This window comes from Schistocerca gregaria, chromosome 4 (genome assembly GCF_023897955.1).
Source record: "Schistocerca gregaria isolate iqSchGreg1 chromosome 4, iqSchGreg1.2, whole genome shotgun sequence".
NCBI lineage: Eukaryota > Metazoa > Arthropoda > Insecta > Orthoptera > Acrididae > Schistocerca > Schistocerca gregaria.
The window spans coordinates 542,861,974-542,887,483 of record NC_064923.1 but is presented as its reverse complement, the minus strand read 5'-3'; the positions used below and the strand labels follow the sequence as shown (position 1 = coordinate 542,887,483).

General features: G+C 37.1%; 1 protein-coding gene across 1 annotated transcript in view; it reads left to right on the top strand.

Annotated features, from left to right (window-relative positions):
- Window positions 1-25,510, top strand: part of LOC126267799 (uncharacterized) — a 387,883-nt gene that overhangs the window by 86,858 nt on the left and 275,515 nt on the right. The window contains exon 3 of the mRNA XM_049973103.1: window positions 9,272-9,439. Coding sequence (XP_049829060.1) covers window positions 9,272-9,439 — 168 coding nt within the window. The remainder of the gene's footprint in view (window positions 1-9,271; window positions 9,440-25,510) is intronic.

Sequence of the window (25,510 nt, the reverse complement as noted above, 5' to 3'; positions counted from 1 at the left end):
AGTCAAGTTGTGCCACAAACTCCTCTTCTCCCAAATCCTATTCAGTACCTCCTCATTAGTTATGTGATCTACCCACCTAATTTTCAGCATTCTTTTGTAGCACCACATTTCAAAAGTTTCTATTCTCTTCTTGTCTAAACTATTTATCGTCCATGTTTCACTTCCATACATGGCTGCACTCCATACAAATACTTTCAGAAATGGCTTCCTGAAACTTAAATCTATACTCAATGTTAACAAATTTCTCTTCTTCAGAAATGCATTCCCTGCCATTGCCAGTCTACATTTTATATCCTCTCTACTTCGACCATCATCAGTCATCATCAGTTATTTTGCTCCCCAAATAGCAAAACTCCTTTACTACTTTAAGTGTCTCATTTCCTAATCTAATTAACTCAACATCACCCGACTTAATTCGACTACATTCCATTATCCTCATTCTCCTTTTGTTGATGTTCATCTTATATCCTCCTTTCAAGACACTGTCCATTCTGTTCAACAGCTCTTCCAGGTCCTATGCTGTCTCTGGTAGAATTACAATATCATCAGCGAACCTCAAAGTTTTTATTTCTTCTACATGGATTTTTAATACCTACTCTTAATTTTTCTTTTGTTTCCTTTACTGCTTGCTCAACATACAGATTGAATAACATCAGGCAGAGGCTACAACCCTGTCTAACTCCCTCCCAGCCACTGCTTCCTTTTCAAGTCCCTCGACTCTTATAACTGCCATCTGGTTTCTGTATGAACTGTAAATAGCCTTTCGCTCCCTCTATTTTACCCCTGCCACCTTCAGAATTTGAAAGAGAGTATTCCAGTCAACAATTGTCAAAAGCTTTCTCTAAGTCTACAAATGCTAGAAACGTAGGTTTGCCTTTTCTTAATCTAGCTTCTAAAATACATCTTCATCTACATCCTCTTCTATTTCTATAAAATTGCCCTCAAGTACATCGCCCTTGTATAGACCCATTATATACTCCTTCCACCTTCCTGCTTTCCCTTCTTTGCTTAGAACTGCGTTTCCATCTGAGCTCTTGATATTCATACAAGTAGTTCTCTTTTCTCCAAAGGTCTCTTTAATTTTCCTGTAGGCAGTATCTATCTTACCCCTAGTGAGATAAGCCTCTACATCCTTACATTTGTCCTCGAGCCATGCCTTCTTAGCCATTTTGCACTTCCTGTCAATCTAATTTTTGAGACTTTTGTATTCCTTGTTGCCTGCTTCATTTACTGCATCTTTATATTTTCTCCTTTTGTCAATTCCATATTTCTTCTGTCACCTAAGGATTTCTACTAGCCCTCGTCTTTTTACCTACTTGATCCTCTGCTGCCTTCACTACTTTATCCCTCAAAGCTACCCATTCTTCTTCTACTGTATTTCTTTCCCCCATTCTTGTCAATTGTTCCCTTACGCTCTCCCTGAAACTCTGTACAACCTCTGGTTTAGTCAGTTTATCCAGGTCCCACCTCCTTAAATTGCCACCTTTTTGCAATTTCTTCAGTTTTAATCTACAGTTCATAACTAATAGATTGTGGTCAGAGTCCACATCTGCACCTGGAAATGTTTTACAATTTAAAACCTGGTTCCTGAATCTCTGTCTTACCATTATATAATCTATCTGAAACCTGTCGGTATCTCCAAGCTTCTTCCATACAACCTTCTTTTATGATTCTTGTCCCAAGTGTTAGCTATGATTAAGTTGTGCTGTGTGCAAAATTCCACCAGGCGGCCTACTCTTTCATTTCTTACCCCCAATCCATATTCACCTACTACGTTTCCTTCTCTTCCTTTTCCTACTATCGAATTCTAGTCACCCATGAGTATTAAATTTTTGTCTCCCTTCACTACCTGAATAATTTGTTTTATTTCATCATACATTTCTTCAATTTCTTCGTCATCTGCAGAGCTAGTTGGCATATAGACTTGTAGTACTGGCGTAGGCCTGGGCTTTGTGTCTATCTTGGCCACAACAATGCGTTCACTGTGCTGTTTGTAGCAGCTTACCCTCATTCCTATTGTTTTATTCATTATTAAACCTGCTCCTGCATTACCCCTATTTGATTTTGTATTTATAACCCTGTATTCACCTGACCAAAAGTCTTGTTCCTGCTGCCACTGAACTTCACTGATTCCCAGTATATCCAACTTTAACCTATCCATTTCCCTTTTTAAATTTTCTAACGTACTTGCCCGATTAAGGGATCTGACATTCCATGCTCCAATGTGTAGAACGCCAGTTTTCTATCTCCTGATAACGATGTTCTCTTGAGTAGTCCCTGCCTGGAGATCCGAATGGGGGACTATTTTACCTCCGGAATACTTTACCCAACAGGACGCCATCATCATTTTTCCAGACAGTAAAGCTGCATGCCCTCAGAAAAAATTACGGCCATAGTTTCCCCTTACTTTCAGCCGTTTGCAGTACCAGCACAGCAAGGCAGTTTTGGTTAGAGTTGCAAGGCCAGATCAGTCGAACATCCAGACTGTTGCCCCTGCAACTACTGAAGAGGCTGCTGCCCCTCTTCGGGAACCATACATTTGTCTGACCTCTCAACAAATACCCCTCCATTGTGGTTGCACCTATGGTACAGCTATCTGTATCGCTGTGGCATGCAAGCCTCCCCACCAACAGCAAGGTCTGTGGTTCATGGGGGGAAGGTAGTGTGCCATATGTGATTAAAATATTTGCTGACACGTCAATAATTATTGATCAATCTTACATGCGTAGCAACTTCTTTTGGGCTGACCTTTTAGTAGCAACTTCTTTTGCTCTGATCTCCAAGCAGAACAGTTATGCTCCCTCTTTCAGACCATGTCATTATTTACTGTTGTGGCAGTGGCTGTCATGCAAACTTCTTAGCTTATCAAGCCTTTTTGAGTAAACAATAGTGCAATGGCTCAGCTCTCTTTAAGTAGCCCAGTTGTAATGGCTTGCAGAAATTATGCAAATTACTTTGCCAAGTTTGGCTTCACAAAACTTAAATTACTTTCACAGTCTTATACACAAGCTGACCTACTGTGAACCTGACTGGCGCTATAATTTGTTTAACATAACTTTGTGATTGAAGTCTCAGCTATTTGAGTAATGAGGTCCAGCTTACAGCCATGGTTCTTTCTCAAGCACCATGTGCCCACAGTGTTGCCTGTTTTGTAGTTATATGTATAAACTTGTCAAACATGGCAGAATCACACCAGCAAAACTGCCCTCGCCACTACAATCTGTCATCCAGTTGTCCTAATGTAAGTATAATACAAGCAGCAAGGCTATCATTCAGTTTTGTGAATGATATTAAATACAACTTAGTTTCCCACAGAAACCTTAAATAAAGTAAGAAAAAAACAACAGGAACTTTGTGATCAGGCCCTGAAGACCACCTGATGGTCAACTGACCAATTTGTCATCTTCAGTCATTTGTCACTGGTTGCAGTATGGAGGGTGATGTGGTTAGCATAGTTTTAGAAAGCATCGCTTGTGCAAAAATCAGCTTGCCCTTTTCTCAAATCATGCTGACCCTGGATGAATGACAAAACGCAGGATCCACATTCCTAAATTTCTGAAAAGTGTTGGACATGGTGTACCACTGCAGGCTGTTAGTGAAGGTATGAACATATGGAATAGGATCCCAGATATGTGAGTGGCTCGAAGAGCTCTTAAATAATAGAAACCAATATAGAAGTGAGTGTTCATCAGAGATCACGGTATCATCAAGTGAGCCCCAGGTAAGTGTGATAGGATTGCTCACATTCTCTGTACACATAAATGATATGATGGATAGGGTGAGCAGCAACCTGTGGCTCTTTGCTGATAGCTGGTGTATGGGAAGATGTTGTCATTGAGTGACCCTAGGAGGATACAGCTCGAAGAGCTCTTAAATAATAGAAACCAATATAGAAGTGGGTGTTCATCAGAGATCACGGTATCATCAAGTGAGCCCCAGGTAAGTGTGATAGGATTGCTCACATTCTCTGTACACATAAATGATATGATGGATAGGGTGAGCAGCAACCTGTGGCTCTTTGCTGATAGCTGGTGTATGGGAAGATGTTGTCATTGAGTGACTCTAGGAGGATACAGCATGACTTAGGTAAAATTTTCATTTTGTGTCATGAATGACAGAGAGTTCTAAATGTTACTGCAGATGAGTAGAAAAGATATCCCATATGACATTTGAATACAGCATTAGTAGTGTGCTGTTTGACATAGTCATATCAATTAAATATCTGTGTGTATCACTGAAAAGCAATATAAAATGGAATAAGCACATAGTGCTGTAGTGATGAAAGCATGTGGTGAACTTCAGGTTATTGGGAGAATTTAGCAAAGCCTGGTTCATCTGTAAAGTAGACTGTGTGCAGAACTTTAGTGCTACACTTTTTTGAGTACTATTCAGGTGTTTGTGATACCCATCAAGTTGGATGAAAGGACAACATTGAAACAGTTCAGAGGCAGGCTGCTAGCCAAGTTACCATTAGGTTCAAACAACATGCACGTGTTACGGAGATTCTTTGTGAACTCAAAAGTGAATTCCTAGAGGGAAGGAGACATTATTTTCAAGGAACACTATTGGGAAAATATAGAGAATTGGCATTAGAAGGTGACTACAGAATAATTCTGCTGCTGCCAACAAACATTTTTCATAAGGACTACAAACATAAGAGAAATTTCTCATATGGATGTGTCGACTGTTGTTTTTCCCTCCCTCTATTTGTGAGGGGAACAGGAAAGTGACTAGTAATGGTACAAGGCACCCTCTACCACACATTATACTGTGGCTTACAGTGTATGTATGCAGATGTAGATGTAGGTGTACACCTAATGTAATATGTGCTGGCTGCATGGTTTGTACACCAAGTTTCAATCAAATTAGGTACAAACTTTGTTTAATGATACCAGTGCCTACATCTATACTATTACATAATCAAAAATGTCCTTTCAAGGTAGAGGTTCACCTCTCATGAACGTTGCAGTGAAAAATACCCAACATTGCAGCTATCTCTTATAAATGTAATGAGCACTAGAATAATACAGATTTAACACATATACTTATATCTATGCCTACATCTATACTCTGCAAACCATCATGAGCTGCATGGCAGAGGGTACATCTCATTGTACCAGTTACTTGGATTTCTTCCTGTTCCATTCACATATGGAGTGTAGAAGAATGATTGTTTGAATGCTTCTGTGCAGGCAGGAATTAGTCTAATATTATCCTCAAGATCCCTATGTGAGTGATAGGTAGAGGGGTTGTAGTATATCCCTAGAATAATCATTTAAAGACGGTTCTTCAAACTTTGTTAGTAGACTTTCTCAGGATGGTTTATGTTTGTCTTCAAGAGTCTGCCAATGTGCTGTAAATTCAATTGCAATTGCTTTTTAAATGCTCACTAGTCTATAATGCAGACTTTGATAGAAATCTTCTTAATACCTTCTGTGCTTTGAGTGACATTATAATTGTAGGTCACAGAAAAAGACAATTGTTACAAAGATTGCAACATCTGACCATTACAAACATTTCCTATAATGTGCAGTAAAATATCAGCTTACCTTGCCCTGTTGTTTTGTATAGATTTTTGGACAAGTCCTAATAATTTACAGTATCCCTAATTTTGTAGGCTTGTGAAGATGACAGGTTAATCTGCTAAAACCAGTAAAGTGAACTTCCCATTTGTGCTGACTGAATTTAATTCTGAAATTAAATGGTAAACACACATCAGCAAAAAATAGTAAGCTATATAATGTGTGTTACACTGTACACATCCTTGTGTACTGCACAAAATCAGAGACTGTCACACTGTTATGCACAATTTGATAGTGGAGGGAGGATTGTCCACATAGCTCATACATTCTCCTTACTCAGAAGAGAATTGTGAGGATTATGAGCAGTGGAAAGCCAACTGCATATCTCTTTCCAGAAATCACTCATTTTACCTCTTGACTGTCTCTACATATTGGGATGTGTAAGTTTATAAATATTAATCCTGTAAAATTCAGGAAAAATGTGAATCTCCGTAATCATGGTTCAAGGCAGAAAATGAATTTCTGTATTCTAAGAATGCGTACTGAAGGAAGGCATTCAGCTTTATAACAGTCTTCCATTAGAAATAAAAAAACATGTGGAATTTGTATCTTTGTTTAATAGGAATCTGAAAATCTTTTTGACTGACTAATTCTTTTACACTGTATCTGAATTTCTGGTCCATATTGTGTAAAGAAATATGAAATCAATTGCAGGAATGATTATTGTGAAAGAAATAAACACTAATGTAAAATACTTGTGAAAAATGTCCTGTGTTTAAACCATCTGTAACTTTGTGAAGTGTGGACTTTAGTTTAAGTGTGTGTGTGTGTGTGTGTGTGTGTGTGTGTGTGTGTGTGGGTGGGTGGGTGGGTGGGTGGGTGGGTGGGTGGGTGCACATGTGCATTTTTGTGTTTGATAGAGAGAGAGAGAGAGAGAGAGAGAGAGAGAGAGAGAGACTTGTAATAAGCATAATAAGCTGTAATCCGTTAATCTGTGACCGTGCCAACCATTTATCTTGCACATGTGTGATTGGGATGTGAAACTAAAGAATTATAATGCAAAATCATATTTTCTAATTTCTCATCACATAACCTCATATCATCAACCATCACATCATACTATGACTTGTCCAATATCATAATGTGTGAATTGTGCATCACCATGTACATGACTTGCTCAAGATTCTGAAGCCAAGTAATAAAAATCAGTACTACATAAATCCCTCCTGTTACTCAGTTTTAAGGCTGTCATGGAGAGGAATTTTGCTGTGAAGAGACAAGAAGTGGTTGTTAATTTTCACTCAGATGCAATTACCCATTCAAGTTTTCTCTGTCAATTTTTAAACATGCTAAATTGAGAAGTACTCTTGATCCACTGACTAGTACAGAAGAGAGCAGATCGCTAAGTTCTGTCTTTAACTTTTGTTGTCCTGTCATTCTCAGTTGCATTTGATGCTGTGTTGATAACTATCATTTTATGTCCATGTAATTACAACTGAATGAAAACAAATATTTCATGCTGTACGTGCTTTTCCTTTATTTCATTAGCAGGAGCATCAGTGGCCTGAAAGATACACAGTGCAATTTTCAATATGTAAAACAAAATGTACACATTTCAGGTCACTGATGAGACCTTTCAAATAATAAGTTGAAATGCTCATGGCCTGAAACATTTGTTTTATTCAATAGCAATTAGATGGACACAAAATGATAACTAACAACACAATAAAGACTAAGTACCAATTCATTTATTTATTGCTACCAGTGATAGTTTGTGTGTTTTTGTACAATCAAAAGTGAGATTGCTTCCACCAAGGAGGAATCTCCACCCCAGGTGATGCCTACGATACATTAGGAGTTGATTAATTTTTTACTTAAAATTCAGCACAGAAGTGGAAAACATGTAACTGAGTAGCAATGGTATGGAGATCTTACTGAATTTCCATGTTATTTGATTGCAAAGAAAGTAAGGGTTGAGCTTTCAATTAGTAGTAATTCAGTATTAGGACACCTTAGTGGCCAAGAAAAAGTGCATTAGTATTAAACATTGAACATGAGGTAAGGTTGTTGAGTGGCAGCAGTTGAATGTCGAAGATATAGATCTCTTTCCAGAATGTTTGTGACTGTAATGCAAGAGTAAGGTTTTTAAATAGCATCTTTTCTCTCCTACATTCCAATTAGTTTTTTCTTCTTGAGAAACCCATGAGTTGTGAAGCAAGTTATGTTGTTATTTTTCAAGTATGTCTGTGTATTCTTGCCTACCACACCACTACCCTCTACCACAAATGTGTTTTGCTTATTCCGTACTTTTGAAGCACCTTAAAGATAATATTTTTCAATGAACAGTCATTTCCCAATGTAATAATCAGAAACTATGTTTTCAGTCCTCTTCTACAATAAATAGCAACTAAAGCAGATATTATGTTTAGTACTCTGTACTGTACACAGCTTTGTAACAGCACCTAAGAAATTTTGCTAATGCTCAAAATATTTCTTAATTAATTTTCCCATAATTTCCTTTTATTTGTATCAGTTATCCTTTTAATGGAGGACTGCTTTTCTTTTATAGGGGTATGACTTACAATTATAACCATTAAATAATTTCAATGAAGAGAAATTTCCATTATGAACAGAAGTTGAAAATTTAGATTACTAGTTTGAAGAGAAGTATTCGATAAATGTGTTGTAGCTCATATTAGTGTTCCATGCAGAACTTGTCCATCTATACATCATACTCCACTACACAACTGTATGTCAATTTATAGACAGTTCACATTCCATGGTCACACTATGAATGTGACAAAAGACTGCCAATTTCACTGTTTTACAATATAAATAATATTCAATCTGTGTGTGAATTGTTTAGGATCTCTGCTGTTGTAGTAAGTTAATATGTTTTAGAACTTTACACCAAGCAATAATTTTTAATTGTGGCTGAGTGTGGAGATTGTTACTGTGTGGAATAATTATTTATGTTATACTGCTACCAGTCACACTTAAATTTGTTTTCCATTTAACTGAAGATGGTGCTACACATTTTGAGACATTTATACACACAAAGGGATATATGTCATTAATGATAAAATGTTTCAATTAATGTAAATTAGCACAAAAATGCTGTAGCTACTATTTTGTGCACTGATTTGCTAATGGAATAGCAGAGTTACAGAAATAATTATATAACATTTTGTTTTAATATCAAGAAACCTGTTTCCTGTTTAGGGGAAAGAATCAAGCAAGATGTTGTGACTTTTTATTAAAGTAACATGGAAAAGGGAGAATAATGATGCATTAGTATTGTTCTTCTTTGCTACAATAAAACAGTTTGCTGCCAAAGCTTAGTTGCAAAAGACTAATTCACAATTCTGGGGTACTGTGAAGCTAACATAAAATGGAACATACCTGTTTACATTTCCAAGAGCATACTAATTCACTGGACAAGTAATTACGTGGCAGCAGTGGAGCACATCATGTAATGTCTTCTTCAGATTTGAGTATAAACTTCATCTGAAATACTACTGCAGTTCGTATATTGTGTAGGCTGTTAAAACAAAAAGACCATCCCTCACTGTTTTCAAACTCAGTAAATTAACAACAAATAATTGTCTTCAAATTTGTGTATATGTATACCATTTAGTGCTTAAATTTTTAATGTTTTGTTTCTTTGTTGGATACTTGGCAATAAGGTCTCTTCATGTTAGTTAAAGCAGCTGATGAATTACTATAAACTAATTGTCTTTTGATTGCAGGGCTGCCCAAGTTGTTCTTCGACCGTTGGTCCCACTCTAGAAGGAATAATTGATACACTAGGTCGTATTACTAGTTCATTAACTGAAGCACATGGTGGAGCACCTGGTGCACCGGCAGCACCATTGAGTGCACCAGGAGCTGCTGCACCAGTATCAGCAGAAGAGCAGGTTGGTCTCATTTTTAATTTTTGCATAGTAAATTGATATTATATTTGTAGATAATACATGAACTGCATGTGATTATATTAATTAATTCTCCATTTCTTAAAACAATATTTGGAAATTTGATCTGTGGTTAATGAAACACTGTAAATCACTCTGAACTTCTGACAAATCTTCAAGAATGGTGAGGGACACAACTAATATATATACAGACATGCAAATATACATGCATTTAATGAGAGGACAGGACAGTTGGTTGATCAAGACGTTGTTGTAGGAACCATCCCAACATTTGCCAGAAATGATTGAGGACAACCACAAAAAACCTAAATCAGGATGGGGGCATGAGCCTCCACTCTCCAAAGTCTATGGCGTATATCTTAACAACTGCACTAAGGAAGTCATTTATAAGTAAATTATTAATGTCGTAGAACAAACAAGGTCAGAAAGAGTATCATTCAAAAGCTCTCAAAGTGTTGTTTCTACAGTTTTTTCCCATCTGCTTATAATTCAGATGATAATCAGTTTCAGATTTTGTGTGGAGAGCTGTGAGAGTCCCATTCCAGGCTTGTATTCCAAAGCACATCTGATGTAATAACATCCATAGTTAATTACGCTCAAAGGCATTTGGTAAATGGCTCTGTTCTCAGTAGAAGAGCATAAACCAGTCACAAAGAGGCTAAAAAGTTAGACTTCCTTTATAGAATTCACCACAGACCTAAAAAAGTATGTTTTTATGAGCTTCAAGTAATGAGGGATATATAGTGTTATACAAGGACAAAATGAAATGTTCCGGGCCTACCAGTGAAAGAAAGTATTTTTAGATGAAAATGCATTTATTTTTTAATGAACTATCCTTATAATGTGTACAGTGTAAATATAACTTTCCCACACAAATTGCAACTAGAACTGGTCATATGTGTGCTACCAGTGTTTGTAGGCATCCATTCACTTGCAGTAAAGGTGCTGCACCTTTTGCAAAGAGAAAGTGCGATTGGCACAGTTAGTAAAAACAATCTCAGTTATGAGGAAGCCATGTGTATTTTTATTACTCAACATTAAAAAAGTAAAATATATAAACATGGTGGTAAGAAACAGTTTGAAAAGCTGGTAAGGGTATTCCATGGTAGGCTATACAGAGAAAAAATTGTCAAGAGAAAAATTCAACACATTGTACCATTTTGTATATGCAGATACATAGTTTTCCCGTTTTTAATATTCAACTGTGTACCTTAATCCTTGTGCCATATGATGCCTTACCTACTACTTGGGCTCTGAGAGGCAGGCCACCTTAATGCTGTCCTACTGTATTTAGAAAGTTAAAACTGTATAGTGAAACTGTTTAAAACTCAGATTCAAGCCTTTCATGGACAGTAAATTTATGACATCAGAGGATATCTCACACATTGACTGAGATTAGACTCATCATGAGCGCCTATCCTTTTTTTCCATGCTCTGACCATACCAACTTGGAGCTGTATGCCAGTCTGAGAGGTCTATGATGACAAGATTAGTAGCATACTGGTCAATAATGGGGTCTATTCTGTTTCTAGATTAGATTAGATTAGATTTACTTTCACTCCAATTGATCCATAGTGACGAGGTTCTCCAGGATGTGGAACATGTCAGAAAAACAATAATATATGACAGATATTTACAACTGAAACAAATAAGCTAATGTACCTTCCACAGGTCTCAAGTGATTTTTTTAATGAACACTATATGAAAGAATCATTTCACAAACACTATTGCACTGAAATTAAAAAAAAATGTTTTTTATTTATAAGGTAATATACATGTAATAGAACTACTAAAATACTTATTTAAAATGAACACATTACTGCACTGAAATGGAGCAGAGGTTAGACTGTACTTACACACACACACACACACACACACACACACACACACACACACACACACACACCTACTTACAAGGAACACATTGCTGTGCACTGAAATGGTGCAGATACATACAAATCAGTTGGTCCTACTGAAAAATTCATCAATGGAGTAGAAGGAGTTAGTCACCAATAAATCCTTTAGGCTTCTCTTAAACTGAATTTCATTGATTGCTAAGTTTTTTGTGGCTGCTGGCAAGTTATTGAACATGTTTGTTCCTGAGTAATGCACACCTTTTTGTCCAAGAGTAAGTGAGTTAAAATCCTTGTGAAGATTATTCTCATTTCTAGTACCGATTCCATTAATTCAGCTGTTGGTTTGAAAAAGTGATATATTTTTAATAACAAATTTCATTAAGGAATAAATATATTGGGAAGCAGTAGTTAGTATCCCTAGTTCCCTAAACAGCCTTCTGCAGGATGTTCTTGAGTTCACACCACATATAACTCTTACTGAATGTTTTTGTGCCCAGAAAACTTTAGCTTGGCTTGATGAATTGGCCTAAAACACAATACCATATGACATTATCAAATGAAAGTAGGCATAGTATGCCAGCTTTTTCATTTTTATATCTCTTATGTCTGACAATTTGGATTGCAAATAGAGATTTGTTAAGATACTTCAGCAATTCAGTGGTGTGCTCCTCCCAGTTTAATTTATTATCAAGCTGTAATCCCAAGAATTTAACGCTGTCCACTTCTTTTATCTTCTTGTCATCCTATGTTAGGCATATACTCATGGGACACCCCTTACAAGTTCTGAACTGCATGTAGTGTGTTTTTTCAAAGTTTGGTGACAAAGAATTGTCTAGGAACCAGTGATTAATGTCCACAAATATTTTATGGCTGATCTTTCTAAGACTAAACTCGATTTGCTATTTATTGCATAGTTTGTATCATCAGCAAACAAAACGAACTTGGCATCTGATAATGTTACTGATGAAAGGTCATTGATATACACAGGAAAAACTAAGAGCCCTTTAATGGAACCTTGTGGGACCCCACATGTAATTAGTTACCAGTTGGACGATGTCTGATAGCTTGATACATGTCTATCCTAATAACAGCCTTTGTTTCCTACCAAAGATATAAGATTTGAACCATTTTGCAGCATTTCCTGTTACACCATAATATTCTAATTTACCTAAAAGGATATTGTGATTTACACAGTGAAATGCCTTTGGCAGATCACAAAATATACCAGTTGCCTGCAATTTTTTGTCTAATGAATTAAGCACATTTTCACTGTAAGTGTAGATAGCCTTCTCAATATCAGAACCCTTTAGAAATCCGAACTGAGACTTTGACAGTATGTTATTTGAGAAAAGGTGGTTATAAAGCTGATTGTTCATTACTTTTTCTAAAATTTTTGAGAATGTTGGCAAAAGGGAAATTGGATGGAAATTTGATGATAGTTCTTTATCTACCTTCTTAAATAGTGGCTTAACTTCAGCATATTTCAACCATTCGGGAAGTATTCCACTGATAGACAACTGGTTACACAGATAGCTTAATACATTACTTAACCCAGAATCACATTATTTAATACACTTTGTTGATATTTCATCATACTTACTAGAGGTTTTCGATTTTAAAGATTTTATGATGGACATTATTTCTGCTGGGATGGTGGGGGTCAAATTCATATTATGGAAGTTACTTGAAATGTCTGATCTGAGGTATTCCATAGCAGCATCTACAGAACCTTAAAACCCCATCTTTTCAGTAACAGTTTTAAAATGTTTGTTGAAAAGTTCTTCAACACTATATACATATCTGTCATCAATGTATCATTTACTCTTAATGCTATATGTCCCTCTTCATGTCTGGTTCTACCAGTGTTCTCCTTCGCTATATCCCATATCGTCTTTATTTTGTTATCTGATCTGACTATCTTTTCCTTATAATATATTTCCTTTGATGTTCATATTACAGTCTTTAATATTTTGCTGTATTTCTTGTAACATGCTATAGCATCAACATCAGAACTGTTTCAGATCGACAGATACAGTTTTATTTTTCTTTTACAAGATACCCCTATTGCTCGAGTAATCCATGGCTTCTTTGTAGACTTCGCTCTACCCTTGGTTAATGTTGGGGGAAAACAGTGTTCAAATAAGGTAAGCACTTTATTAGCAAAAGTGTTGTATTTTTCATTCATTCCCAGTCCTCCACATAATTTTAACTTGAGACATATTGTCATTACAGAAAATACTCTGAATGATTGAATCATCATTTTCAATGGCCATTATGATTGCCATGATAAGTAACAAGCAAACATGTTCAAAATGTTATTGTCCTATTAGATACAGTTGAAATCAGTTGAAATCAGTTGATATACAGTACAGGGAACTCCTCAGAACATACATAAATAAATATCTTTTAAACTACTCTACCTGAAAAAAGTGAAGCACCTGGAAGTGGAGGAGGAAATGGAATGAAACTTGGCAGTTTGATAGGTTATGTGATGTTTTTTAAGTGATTAAAATATTTTCAAAGAACTTGGCAGTATGAGAATATATATATCAGTATGATGATGCACCTCATCCGGCCTGTATGAGTACACAGATTTAGTTGGGAAGGATGTCATCAAGCCATTTAGCCTCTCCTGAAGCAAGCTGGCACACATAAGTTGTAATTGATTAAAGAAATTCTCAATTAGGGCACTGGAAAAGAGTTGATGTCTAACCCAGTACATGCTCTATTGGGCACAGATCTGAGGAGCTTGGTGGCCACAGGAGTATTTCAGCATCATGCAGAAAGTTCATAGAAGAACATGCCACATGTGGACAAGCAATGTCCTGTTAAAAAATGACACCATTATACTGTCATAAAAGAGGCAACACATCAGGATGCACAATGATCTTGTTGTGAGCATTCCCTCCCACTGCGAGCTCTAACCTGAAGTCATACCCAATGTGTCCCCAGACCATCAAACCAGGATTAACACTTCTGTACCTCTCCAAATATCCTAAGAATGTAATCTCTCCCAAAGTCACCACCACACCTGCTGATGATAGTCTTCCAGGTTTGTGCAGAACTGTGATTCATTACTCACCACAATGCAACATCAGTTGTCAGCAGCTTGCTTGATTCTTTCCCCTAAACAAGAAACAGGTTTCTTGATATTAAAACAAAATGTTATTTCTGCTTCTCAGTCATGGCACCATTCCAACACAGCCATCAGTGTTAGCTGCAGCTTACATGGGGGGGGGGGGGGGGGGGGGGGGTTAGTGACTGGTGCTTGTTTCCAACCAATGGAGTGAGATGATGCAGAATTATTTCAGGGACTCCATTACTTGTTCTCAGATGGCAGGCACAGATGAGAAGGGGCTACAAAGTGCCTTGTGCACAATGTGGTGATCAAAGTGGTCAGTCAGAATTGTGGCAATGCGCGTGCCTGCTATCAAGTTCCCTTGCAGTCCAACATCAGGCCTCAGCCAGCTAGATGGAGATCCACAGCAAGATCCCTTTCAGACTCTGCCAGGTACTGGTAAGACTGTCTCATTGCTTTTCCTTGTGCTGCATAGTGACTACTCAGCATCTGATGCTGCTTACATCCTTTGTATATCCTCCTAGGCCTGGTTACAACACTACACATGAAAAACACTAATGCATTCTGGTGACCAGTCTGTCTCACACTGAGAACTGAAACTCTACTCATTTACATACCCACTGATGGTTTGTACAGGTACAAAACTACATTGACAACCAACCATGTCTTCTAGATGCTGCACTTTTTTCATCAGTCCAATTATTAGAGCTACTGAAAACATTTTGTACAGAATAACATAAAATGCTGATTTAGAGAAATTCCATGCAAGGAATAGTAAAATTTTTCTTTTAGTGCAGACTAGCACTCTGCACAAATCATGGACTTTGCCTAGGTGGGGAGGCTTGTGTGCCTTAGTGATAGTGGTAGCCAGCCCATTGACATCATAGGTGCACCCACAATGGTGGACAGCTTAACCTGTGGTTCCGGAAAAGGGGCAGAAGCCTTTCCAATAGTTGGGGCAACAGCCTGGTTGATTGACTGATGTGACCCTGTAAAATTAGCCAACCCGGCTTTGCTTTACTAGTACTGTGAACAGCTTAAAGTGAGAGGAGACTGTAGCCATTTTTTCCTGGGGTTGTTAAGCTCTACTGTACAACTGAATGATGATGGCAACCTGTTGGTAAAATATTCTGAAGGTAGAAGAGTTCTCCATTAACTCTTAAGGCAAGGACTGCTCAGGAGGATGTCATAATCACGAAAACCAAACCTGGCATTGTATGTGCCAGAATATGGAATGTCAGACCCATTGATCAGGTAAGTAGATAGGGAATTTTAAAATGGAAATGACTGGGTTGAAATTAGACGCAGTGGGAATTAGTGAAACATGGTGGAATGAAGAAAAGGACTTCATATCATGTGAGTACATAGGTATCTACACAAAATCAAATATGGGCAACACAGTAGTAACCCTAATAAAGGATAGGAAAGTAGACATGTAGGTAAGCCGCTATGAACAGCGTAATGAATACAGTATTGTAGCCAGGACAGACATGAAGCCAACACCCACCGCAGTAGTACAAGTTTATGTACCAATTAGTCCTGTGATGAGATAAAGGAAATTATTTTGATATTTAAGGGCAACAAAAAACTAATTGTGGTGAATGACTTGAATTTGATAGGAAAAATAGTAGGCTAATGTGGACTGGGGGAAGACGAGTCATCATGTATAATTTTGCACAAAGCATAATTTAATCATCACCAACATTAAAAATCCTGAAAGATAACTGTACATGTGGGAGACACCAGGGAACACTGGAATGTTTCAGATTGACTATACAGGGGTTGGAAAGAAGAATTTCATATTTTGAGAGATAGGAGTATGGACTAAAACAAGAAAAAAAGTCCAGTAAACATGAGCTCTGAAATGCATACCTTAATAGCTATGAGCACTTGGTCATTTTGACTACTGCGAAACACTTCTCTGTTGCAACTTCTTTGCTATTATAAACAACCTACAGAATGTAGTAAACAAATGAGTAAATAGATGAGAACACATTACTCTGTTACTGTTAAACATTAGAGCTTCTAATGTAATATGCTTGCAATTACTTATGATTTGCACTTGTGAAATATTGCTAAAGGAGGTGCTCAGTATAGTGTCTTCCTATCTGTGAATGTCACAATAATAATCTGCATAATTTTCTCTTTGAGTCATCATCGTTTAATCACACAAACATGCACACACACACACACACACACACACACACACACACACACACACACACAAAATTGTTCTACCACCACCAGCCATCTGCATTCACTGCCATCAAAACTTCCCTCCAAAACCCATCTTTTCCAAAGAACAAATAACTGACAAACATTAACAATTTTTGAAAATGGAAAATTAATTAATTAACACTTAAAATTAATATCAGTAATTATGTCACACCAGAAGAGCTTTTACTAATGTCAGTTATTGGAAAGCTCTTCTACAAACAGCAGATGGACTGTATGTGAAATTTGGAAAAGTAAGCAAATTCCAGTACCAGTGGTAGATGAACTAGTCAATGGAATGATCGACTTGTGAGTTTTAACCCTTTAAGTGCTTTGGATGTGTTAATGTGCACGCTTTTATACCTGTCCCTGTGTCCTCTTACCTGGTACTCTGAACGTGTGTATGTGGTAGAAGGGCTGGTGGCACAGTGGCACACATTAACATGTCCAGAGCACACAGGGACAGGTATAAAGGCATGTGCGTTAACATGTCCAGAGCAGTTAAAGGACTAAACCTGACACACACACACACACACACACACACACACACACACACACACACACACACACACACAGAGAGAGAGAGAGAGAGAGAGAGAGAGAGAGAGAGAGAGAGAGAGAGAGAGAAAGAGTTCCAAATGCAGATTGAGTCTTGTAAGGCACATTGTCAAACATAAATCAAAAAAACAATTTTAAAATGGTGTGAAGCGCCTATTAATGTAGAAATACAAATGTGTAAGCACGAGGTCAAACATACATAAAAGTTTTAAATGTTGTGAAGCACCAATGAAATTAATAAATACAATAGATGAGAGTATGTCATGTGAAGCACAATTACCAACATAAATTACAAAAACTGTATTAAATGGTGTTAGGCACCTGAACAAAAGAAACCAAAAAGCAAAAGTTATGTAAAACTAATAAAGTGGCATGAAAAAGTTTGTTCTACAATTCTATAAGAAAATTGGCATAAGACAGCACCATAAATTTTTCCATACATTGGTGTGAGGCAACGAAACATATTTTATCAAACAAGTTAAAAAGTGAACATTTACTAGAATGTAACAGAAGATAATAAGTATGAACTACGTTATAAATTATTTACAGATGTTTGCTTTTAACATAAATTCAATTTTGTGATATTTATATTAGCTAGTCTCAGGTACATTACTGACTTTTCAGTTCCTGAAACTAGATTTATCAGGTTCCATTCCATTTGAAAATACTGCTTGCACAATCATTTAAATCAGTATCCTTTTACCTTAAACAATACATGTTTTCCATTTATCATGTTTGCCCCTCATGGTATAATGAACATTTTTTTATTTTTGAATTTGTGTCTTTACTTCTGGCATGAAATCAGTCAGACTACTTTTAAGCCAAACCCAGGTATATATACAAAATACAGCAAATACACTAAACAAGATAAATGAAAAAGGCACAAAATATAAATAAGAAAAATCATCACAGGATAGTTTCATTCTGATGTGCCCCCCTCGGTGATTATGGAAAAGTCAAATCCAGGTGTGGTTCCAAATAGCTAAGTCAAGATAATCTCAACTCTCTGAATCTGAATATCTTGCTCAACTCATCTCGATAAACATTTCAGGTAAACGGTATGGGTAATGGAAATGTGGGTTTACTATAATCAATGTAGTGAGTGTGAGTGTGTATTTAGAATCAATAACCACAAAACTGTTCCCATCATGTGTTAAAATTGTTAATATCATGGCATGTATGTGCCAAGTAAGATTTTGTTACCTTCTTTCAGCATCTCAGGATACACAGTGTCATCTTGAGGTTTCATGAAGAATTAGTCATACATCGATGTAATATGTGTGTTAACTGTACATCACAACAACAATCAATCAGTTATGAATTCTGATGTATGTTTGCCAGAAATTATTCCATCTCAAAAGATCGTCAAATAACCTTACCCCGTACAATGTAAGGAAAATTCATGTAAAATAGTAAGACAAAATCATCAAAATAACTTAAACTAACTTTTTTTTAAATACAATAGTATTATTCAAGTTATGTCATTGAAATTGTACAGTCTAAGTACAAGTGTCAATTTTTATTTTCAATCTCAGTAGTGTCAAACTTGTTCCTCTAAGAAAATCATCTTCCAATTCATATAATATCTTGTCTGTTCTAAGCAAAGTTAAAATCATCTAATCTAAACAAATCATAAATCCTTAAGTTAAAATTACCCCCCACCCACCCCCCAGCCTGTTGCTAAGGGTGAAAAAAGATGCAATTTGTTGCTATACAATGAAAAACAAATGAACTACAAGTAAAAAAAAACCCTTAAATGATATCAACAAATGTAACATGTTCATTCAAGAATGTATAGCACAAATATTGAAAATGCTGGTCATTCACTGACCAAATCATCCAAAAATCCTAAAGCTATACAAAACACCCACCAGCGTGAAGGTATCAAGCAAAGTCATCGATTCAAAACATCACACAATCAACTCAATCTGCTGCTGTCACCCCTGGATCGAGCAGCAATAATATTCACAAAACCGAGGCATACATACGATCATTCCTTCATAATGTCATCAAATAACTGTAGTATATGCCAAAATAAGCATGGAATATGTTACACTTAACAACTCATCTTTGCTATAAAGCAGTGTGTTCAAGCAAGAACAGAATCATCATGAAGGTGTTGAAAAGCATCTTCAGAGTCAAAATTCCTTATAGCTTTCTCAGATATCATAAGCTGATGTACAAATGTTGTTGTTGTTGTTGTTGTCTTCAGTCCTGAGACTGGTTTGATGCAGCTCTCCATGCTACTCTATCCTCTGCAAGCTGCTTCATCTCCCAATACCTACTGCAACCTACATCCTTCTGAATCTGCTTAGTGTACTCATCTCTCGGTCTCCCTCTACGATTTTTACCCTCCACGCTGCCCTCCAATGCTAAATTTGTGATCCCTTGATGCCTCAAAACATGTCCTACCAACCGATCCCTTCTTCTAGTCAAGTTGTGCCACAAACTTCTCTTCTCCCCAATCCTATTCAATACCTCCTCATTAGTTACGTGATCTATCCACCTTATCTTCAGTATTCTTCTGTAGCACCACATTTCGAAAGCTTCTATTCTCTTCTTGTCCAAACTAGTTATCGTCCATGTTTCACTTCCATACATGGCTACACTCCAAACAAATACTTTCAGAAACGACTTCCTGATACATAAATCTATATTCGATGTTAACAAATTTCTCTTCTTCAGAAATGCTTTCCTTGCCATTGCCAGTCTACATTTTATATCCTCTCTACTTCGACCATCATCAGTTATTTTACTTCCTAAATAGCAAAACTCCTTTACTACTTTAAGTGTCTCATTTCCTAATCTAATTCCCTCAGCATCAGCCGATTTAATTTGACTACATTCCATTATCCTCGTTTTGCTTTTGTTAATGTTCATCTTATATCCTCCTTTCAAGACACTGTCCATTCCGTTCAACTGCTCTTCCAGGTCCTTTGCTGTCTCTGGCAGAATTACAATGTCATCGGCAAACCTCAAAGTTTTTACTTCGTCTCCATGAATTTTAATACCTACTCCAAATTTTTCTTTTGTTTCCTTTACTGCTTGCTCAATATACAGATTGAATAACATCGGGGAGAGACTACAACCCTGTCTCACTCCTTTCCCAACCACTGCTTCCCTTTCATGCCCCTCGACTCTTATTACTGCCATCTGGTTTCTGTACAAATTATAAATAGCATTTCGCTCCCTGTATTTTACCCCTGCCATCTTTAGAATTTGAAAAAGAGTATTCCAGTCAACATTGTCAAAAGCTTTCTCTAAGTCTACAAATGCTAGAAATGTAGGTTTGCCTTTTCTTAATCTTTCTTCTAAGATAAGTCGTAAGGTCAGTATTGCCTCACGTGTTCCAACATTTCGACGGTATCCAAACTGATCCTCCCCGAGGTCTGCATCTACCAGTTTTTCCATTCGTCTGTAAAGAATTCGCGTTAGTATTTTGCAGCCGTGGCTTATTAAACTATGTACAAATATATAATAATTTCTTCATCAATCAACATTCTCAAATTTTCAATCCAAGTCATCTTAGTACTGAAAAGTGTATGCTGTATCTCCTTTTCAAATTTAACATTCACAGATTTATTGAAAGACAAAATTCACCACTTTCAAATGTATGCAAAACAACAACAAATAATCTGATATGTTAATCTGTATCTGAGTGATGTGGTACTGAAGTGTAACTTTTTGATACATTTGGTTTTAGATGCACTATGTTTCTCAATGCAAACACTTTCCTGGATCTAGGATAGAGGATGCTGAATACATTGGGATGTGGCATTTTGCAAATTTCGAAAGGACCAATACATATATCAAAAAAGTTTTTGATCGCCTTATTTATAGCTTTTGATTTCTCATAACTTTTTGTTAACACTAGATCACCAACTTTGTACTGAATCATCTTAACATTTTTGTCATGCCTTAACTTCTTCTTGCTGTGATAAATCTCCATATTTCTCCTCAGAATGTCTTCTGTCTCATCAGGAGACAACTCAGTGTGCTTGGGAAACTTTACTAATTCATACAATAAATTAGTTGTTTTCTTATTGTAATGTATCTCGTAAGGAGAAAATCCAGTTGTTGTGTGTTGCAGATGGTTGAGAATTTCTTCAAATCATGTTACATATGAGTACCAATTTGAATGATCTTTGGAACAGTAAGTCCTACAAAGTTGGCCAATCTCACGCATTTATCTTTCAGTAGGATTACAAGATGGTGAGTAAACAGAAATGCAAATATGTTTGATGTTCTGATCTTTCATAAACTGTTTGCATACATGTGAGATGAACTGGTTTGCATTGTCAGATAATATAGCTTTAGCTTTGCCAGCATTGGTGAAATAACCATTTTCAAAACCCTGTATAATTTCCATACTGGTAGTCTTTTTCAATGGGACAATTTAACCAATTTACTAAACAAATCAATCACAACAAAGATGTAAACTGTATCCTTCTTTGGAATGAGATAATTGTCCAAAGAAGTCAACACCAACTAACTCAGATTTACCTCTGGGTAAAACACTATTTAAAAAACCTTTATGGCACTGATTTGTTACTTTTTCTTTCTGGCATCTATCACAAAAAGGTAGCCAAATTGTACCCTCCTGGATATATTATTAAAATAAACATTTTTTTGTAACTTTTGAGTGCATTTCATTCTACCACAGTGGCCAAAACTCTCATGTATAAACTTAAGAGTAAGTCTATGTGTTGTTTGGGCCAACATACATTCCAATTATCAGAGTCTGGTCTGTGTTTCCTGAACAAAATACCCATATGGACCAGGTAATATTTTACAACTTTAGCCTCACCTTTCTTATATAGTAAGCTTTTCACCAATTTCAAGTCCTCATCTAGGTTTTGGTGTCTCTGTAATTGTTCCAATTTTTTTTAATTTCTCGCTCACACTTCACTTCCTTAATAAAGTTCTTGTCCACCTGAATCTCGAAGTTCTCCTGATCATTACCATTTGGCAATCTAGACAAGGCATCAGCAACACAATTTTGCTCACCTTTAATATGTGAAACAGTGTAACTGAATGGCTGAAGAAACAATGCCCAGTGAGTGATTTGGTTATGATACAGCTTACATGCTTATAAACAGCTCAGAGCTTTGTGATCAGAGAATATGATGACTTTATGTCCAGTGAGATAGCTCCTAAATTTCTTGAACCCCCTCACAATTTTGAGCAACTCATTTTCAGTGGCTATGTAATTCCTTTTGTGTTTAAGTAAACTCCTGCTTGCAAAACTTACTTTACATTTTACCATCTGTTCCTCCTCCTGATGAAAAAAATAGGCACCAAGTCCATACTCATAACTATCTCTCAAAGGCAAAATAGTTATTAAAGGTCAGGACTACATAGAATCTGACTATTGCAAAGATGTGTTTTGATCTCAACTGTTTGACAGTCTGTTGAACATTTCAATAATGTGTTCCTTTTCAATAAATGAAGTAAACATAGTTCATTCTGGACTTATGATCTGATGTATTTACAGTAGAAGTTACATAGCCCATAGAAGGATCTCAATTCCTTTTTATTCCTGGGTCTGGAAAGATCAGCAACAGTTTTAATTTTATCTCCATTGGGCAGAATTCCTTCCTCACTGATGGTGTGACCCAAGAAGTTCTAAGATTTAATCCCAAATCTACATTTAGCCAATTTGAGGGTCATACCTCCTTTTATGAATTTCATTGCTACCTCCTTAATTGTCTCGATATGCTCGTTCCATGAATTACTCATTATGAGAATGTCATCAACATAAATACCCAGCTTGAATAGTATCTCACTACCTAACACCAAAGCCATGGCTCTTATAAATTCTGCAACTGATACATTGAGACCAAAAGGAACTACACAGTACTGGTAACCTTTTCCAGAGAATAAAAACGCAGTGTATTTTCTGGAACTAGGATCAAGGTGCAATAGGCACCCACATGGCAACATGGAACTTGTTTAATAATTCTTCCATTGACTCTGAGTGATCTGTTTTCCTTTCCAAATATTTGTTTAGATGTCTGGAATCAAGTGCAAGCCTGACTACACCAATGTTTTTGGATGCAACAACCAGGGATTGTTGTACTTACTTATGCTTCTTTCAATAGTTCTTCACTCTTGCAACTTTTGGAGTTTCCTCTCCACAATCTATTTCTGACATATAGGTACTGAGTACAGTCTTATGAAGAAGGGCTGATGCTGCTTCAGCCCAAGCATACAAGAGTAGTTCTCAACCCTATCTGGCTTTTCACTGAAAATATCTTCAAACTCTCTCAATACACTTTCAAGTTCAGATTTTTCATACTCAGTAAGCCTATTATCCTCATTAACCTTATCACTGACCATATGATCAAAGTCTTTAACAGTAACATCAACACCCATAAAATCATCTAAAACCCCTTTCTTACTTGTACCTCATAGCACACACTTTGTTAATTGTAGAATCACCAGTTCTTAGCTATAGCTTAGTATGACCAGAAAATTGAACTTCACTCTCACAACAGTCAATTTTGTACCAAACCTTTGAATTACCCCAGTCAAAAGATATATTACTCTTTAAGATTTGATCCTTTCCCCCTCATTTAGATGACTGATGATCAGGCAACCTTGCTGAAACACAGTTTTTCCTATATGGAAGGTAATTAAGGCTTGTTTATTAACAACTTTGCTGTACTTACCAGTTGCACATTTGATTTTAACTCCTGAGATAGGAAACTCAGTGTAGTTAGGATTATTCTTTACTCTGTCTCTAAATTTCTCAACACAATTGAAATTGCACTGCCGAGGTCAATCAGACGTAAACCTGTCCAGTTACCAACTGAAATTTCTATGTATGGGCTACCCACAAAATTATGTTGTTCTGTAAGATTATTTTCTCTCAATAAATCATTCTCAACCTCTTTAAAGTCTCAATCACATAACTGGTTTACACTACTGTTGGACATTTGTGTAGGATGAACGGGTATCTCTTTGTTACTTACGTCTTCACTTAATTGATTCGATTCACAATTACAGATAGGATTGGAATGAGCATTTAACTGATTGTTCATATCTAGTTGAGGATCATTCATGTTATCTGTAGCAACCTCCCTACAGTTTCTAAAGTGTTCCTTAATTCTACTGTCAATCTCAATATGTTGGCTACTTATGTCCTGGTTTGCTACAATGTCACTTACATGAATTGGGATTAGTTGGCTTTCCTGCATTGAATATTTCTAAGTGTACCATTCTGCCCAGCACACTCAAATCTATTGTTTCAATTTCTACATTTTAAACATTTTCCCAGATTCCATCTCTCTACTTACATCTAGCATTCACCGCACTCCCACCTTCTACATGCTTCCTAAAGACCATAAACCCAACCACCCAGGACGCCCCATTGTGGCCGGTTACTGTGCCCCCACTGAGAGAATCTCTGCTCTCATAGACCAGCACCTTCAACCTATTACCCGGAACCTATCCTCCTATATAAAAGATACCAACCATTTCCCGACCGACTCTCCACAGTTCCTATTCCTTTACCACACGGTGCCCTGCTCGTCGCTATTCATGTCACCTCCCTGTACACTAACATTCCTAATGCCCATGGCCTTACTGCTGTTGAACACTACCTTTCCAGGTGCCCTATGGATTTTAAACCACCAACCTTATTCCTAGTCTCCATGACCAACTATACCTCACCCACAATTACTTCTCCTTTGAACACATTACCTACAAACAAATCCGGGGTACGGCTATGGGCACCCGCATGGCACCATCCTATGCTAACCTATTCATGGGCCATCTAGAGGAATCCCTCCTAAAAACCCAGAATTCTAAACCCCTCACCTGGTTCAGGTTCATTGATGACATCTTTGCTATTTGGATGGAAGGTGAGGACACCTTATTCACATTCCTCCAGAACCTCAGGAACTTCTCCCCCATTTGCTTCACCTGGTCCTACTCAACCCAACAAGCCACCTTCCTAGATCTTGACCTTGACCTCAGAAATGGCTACATCAGTACCTCCGTCCATATCAAACCTAATAAGCACCAGCAATACCTCCACTTTGACAGCTACCACCCATTACATACCAAGAAGTCCCTTCTGTACAGCCTAGACACCCATGGTTGTCGCATCTGCAGTGATGAGCAGTCCCTCTCGAAATATGCTGAGGGTCTCACTGAAGCCTTCACAAACCGTAATTTTCCTCCCATCCTTGTACAAAAATGAATCTCCTGTTACGAGGGGAATGCTCTTCTGTGGCCGGACTGTGAGAGACTGGAAAGATACCAGCCTCCTCCCACAGTCCGGCCACAGAAGAGCATTCCCCTCGTAACTCAGTACCATCTGGGACTGGAGCAACTGAATGACAT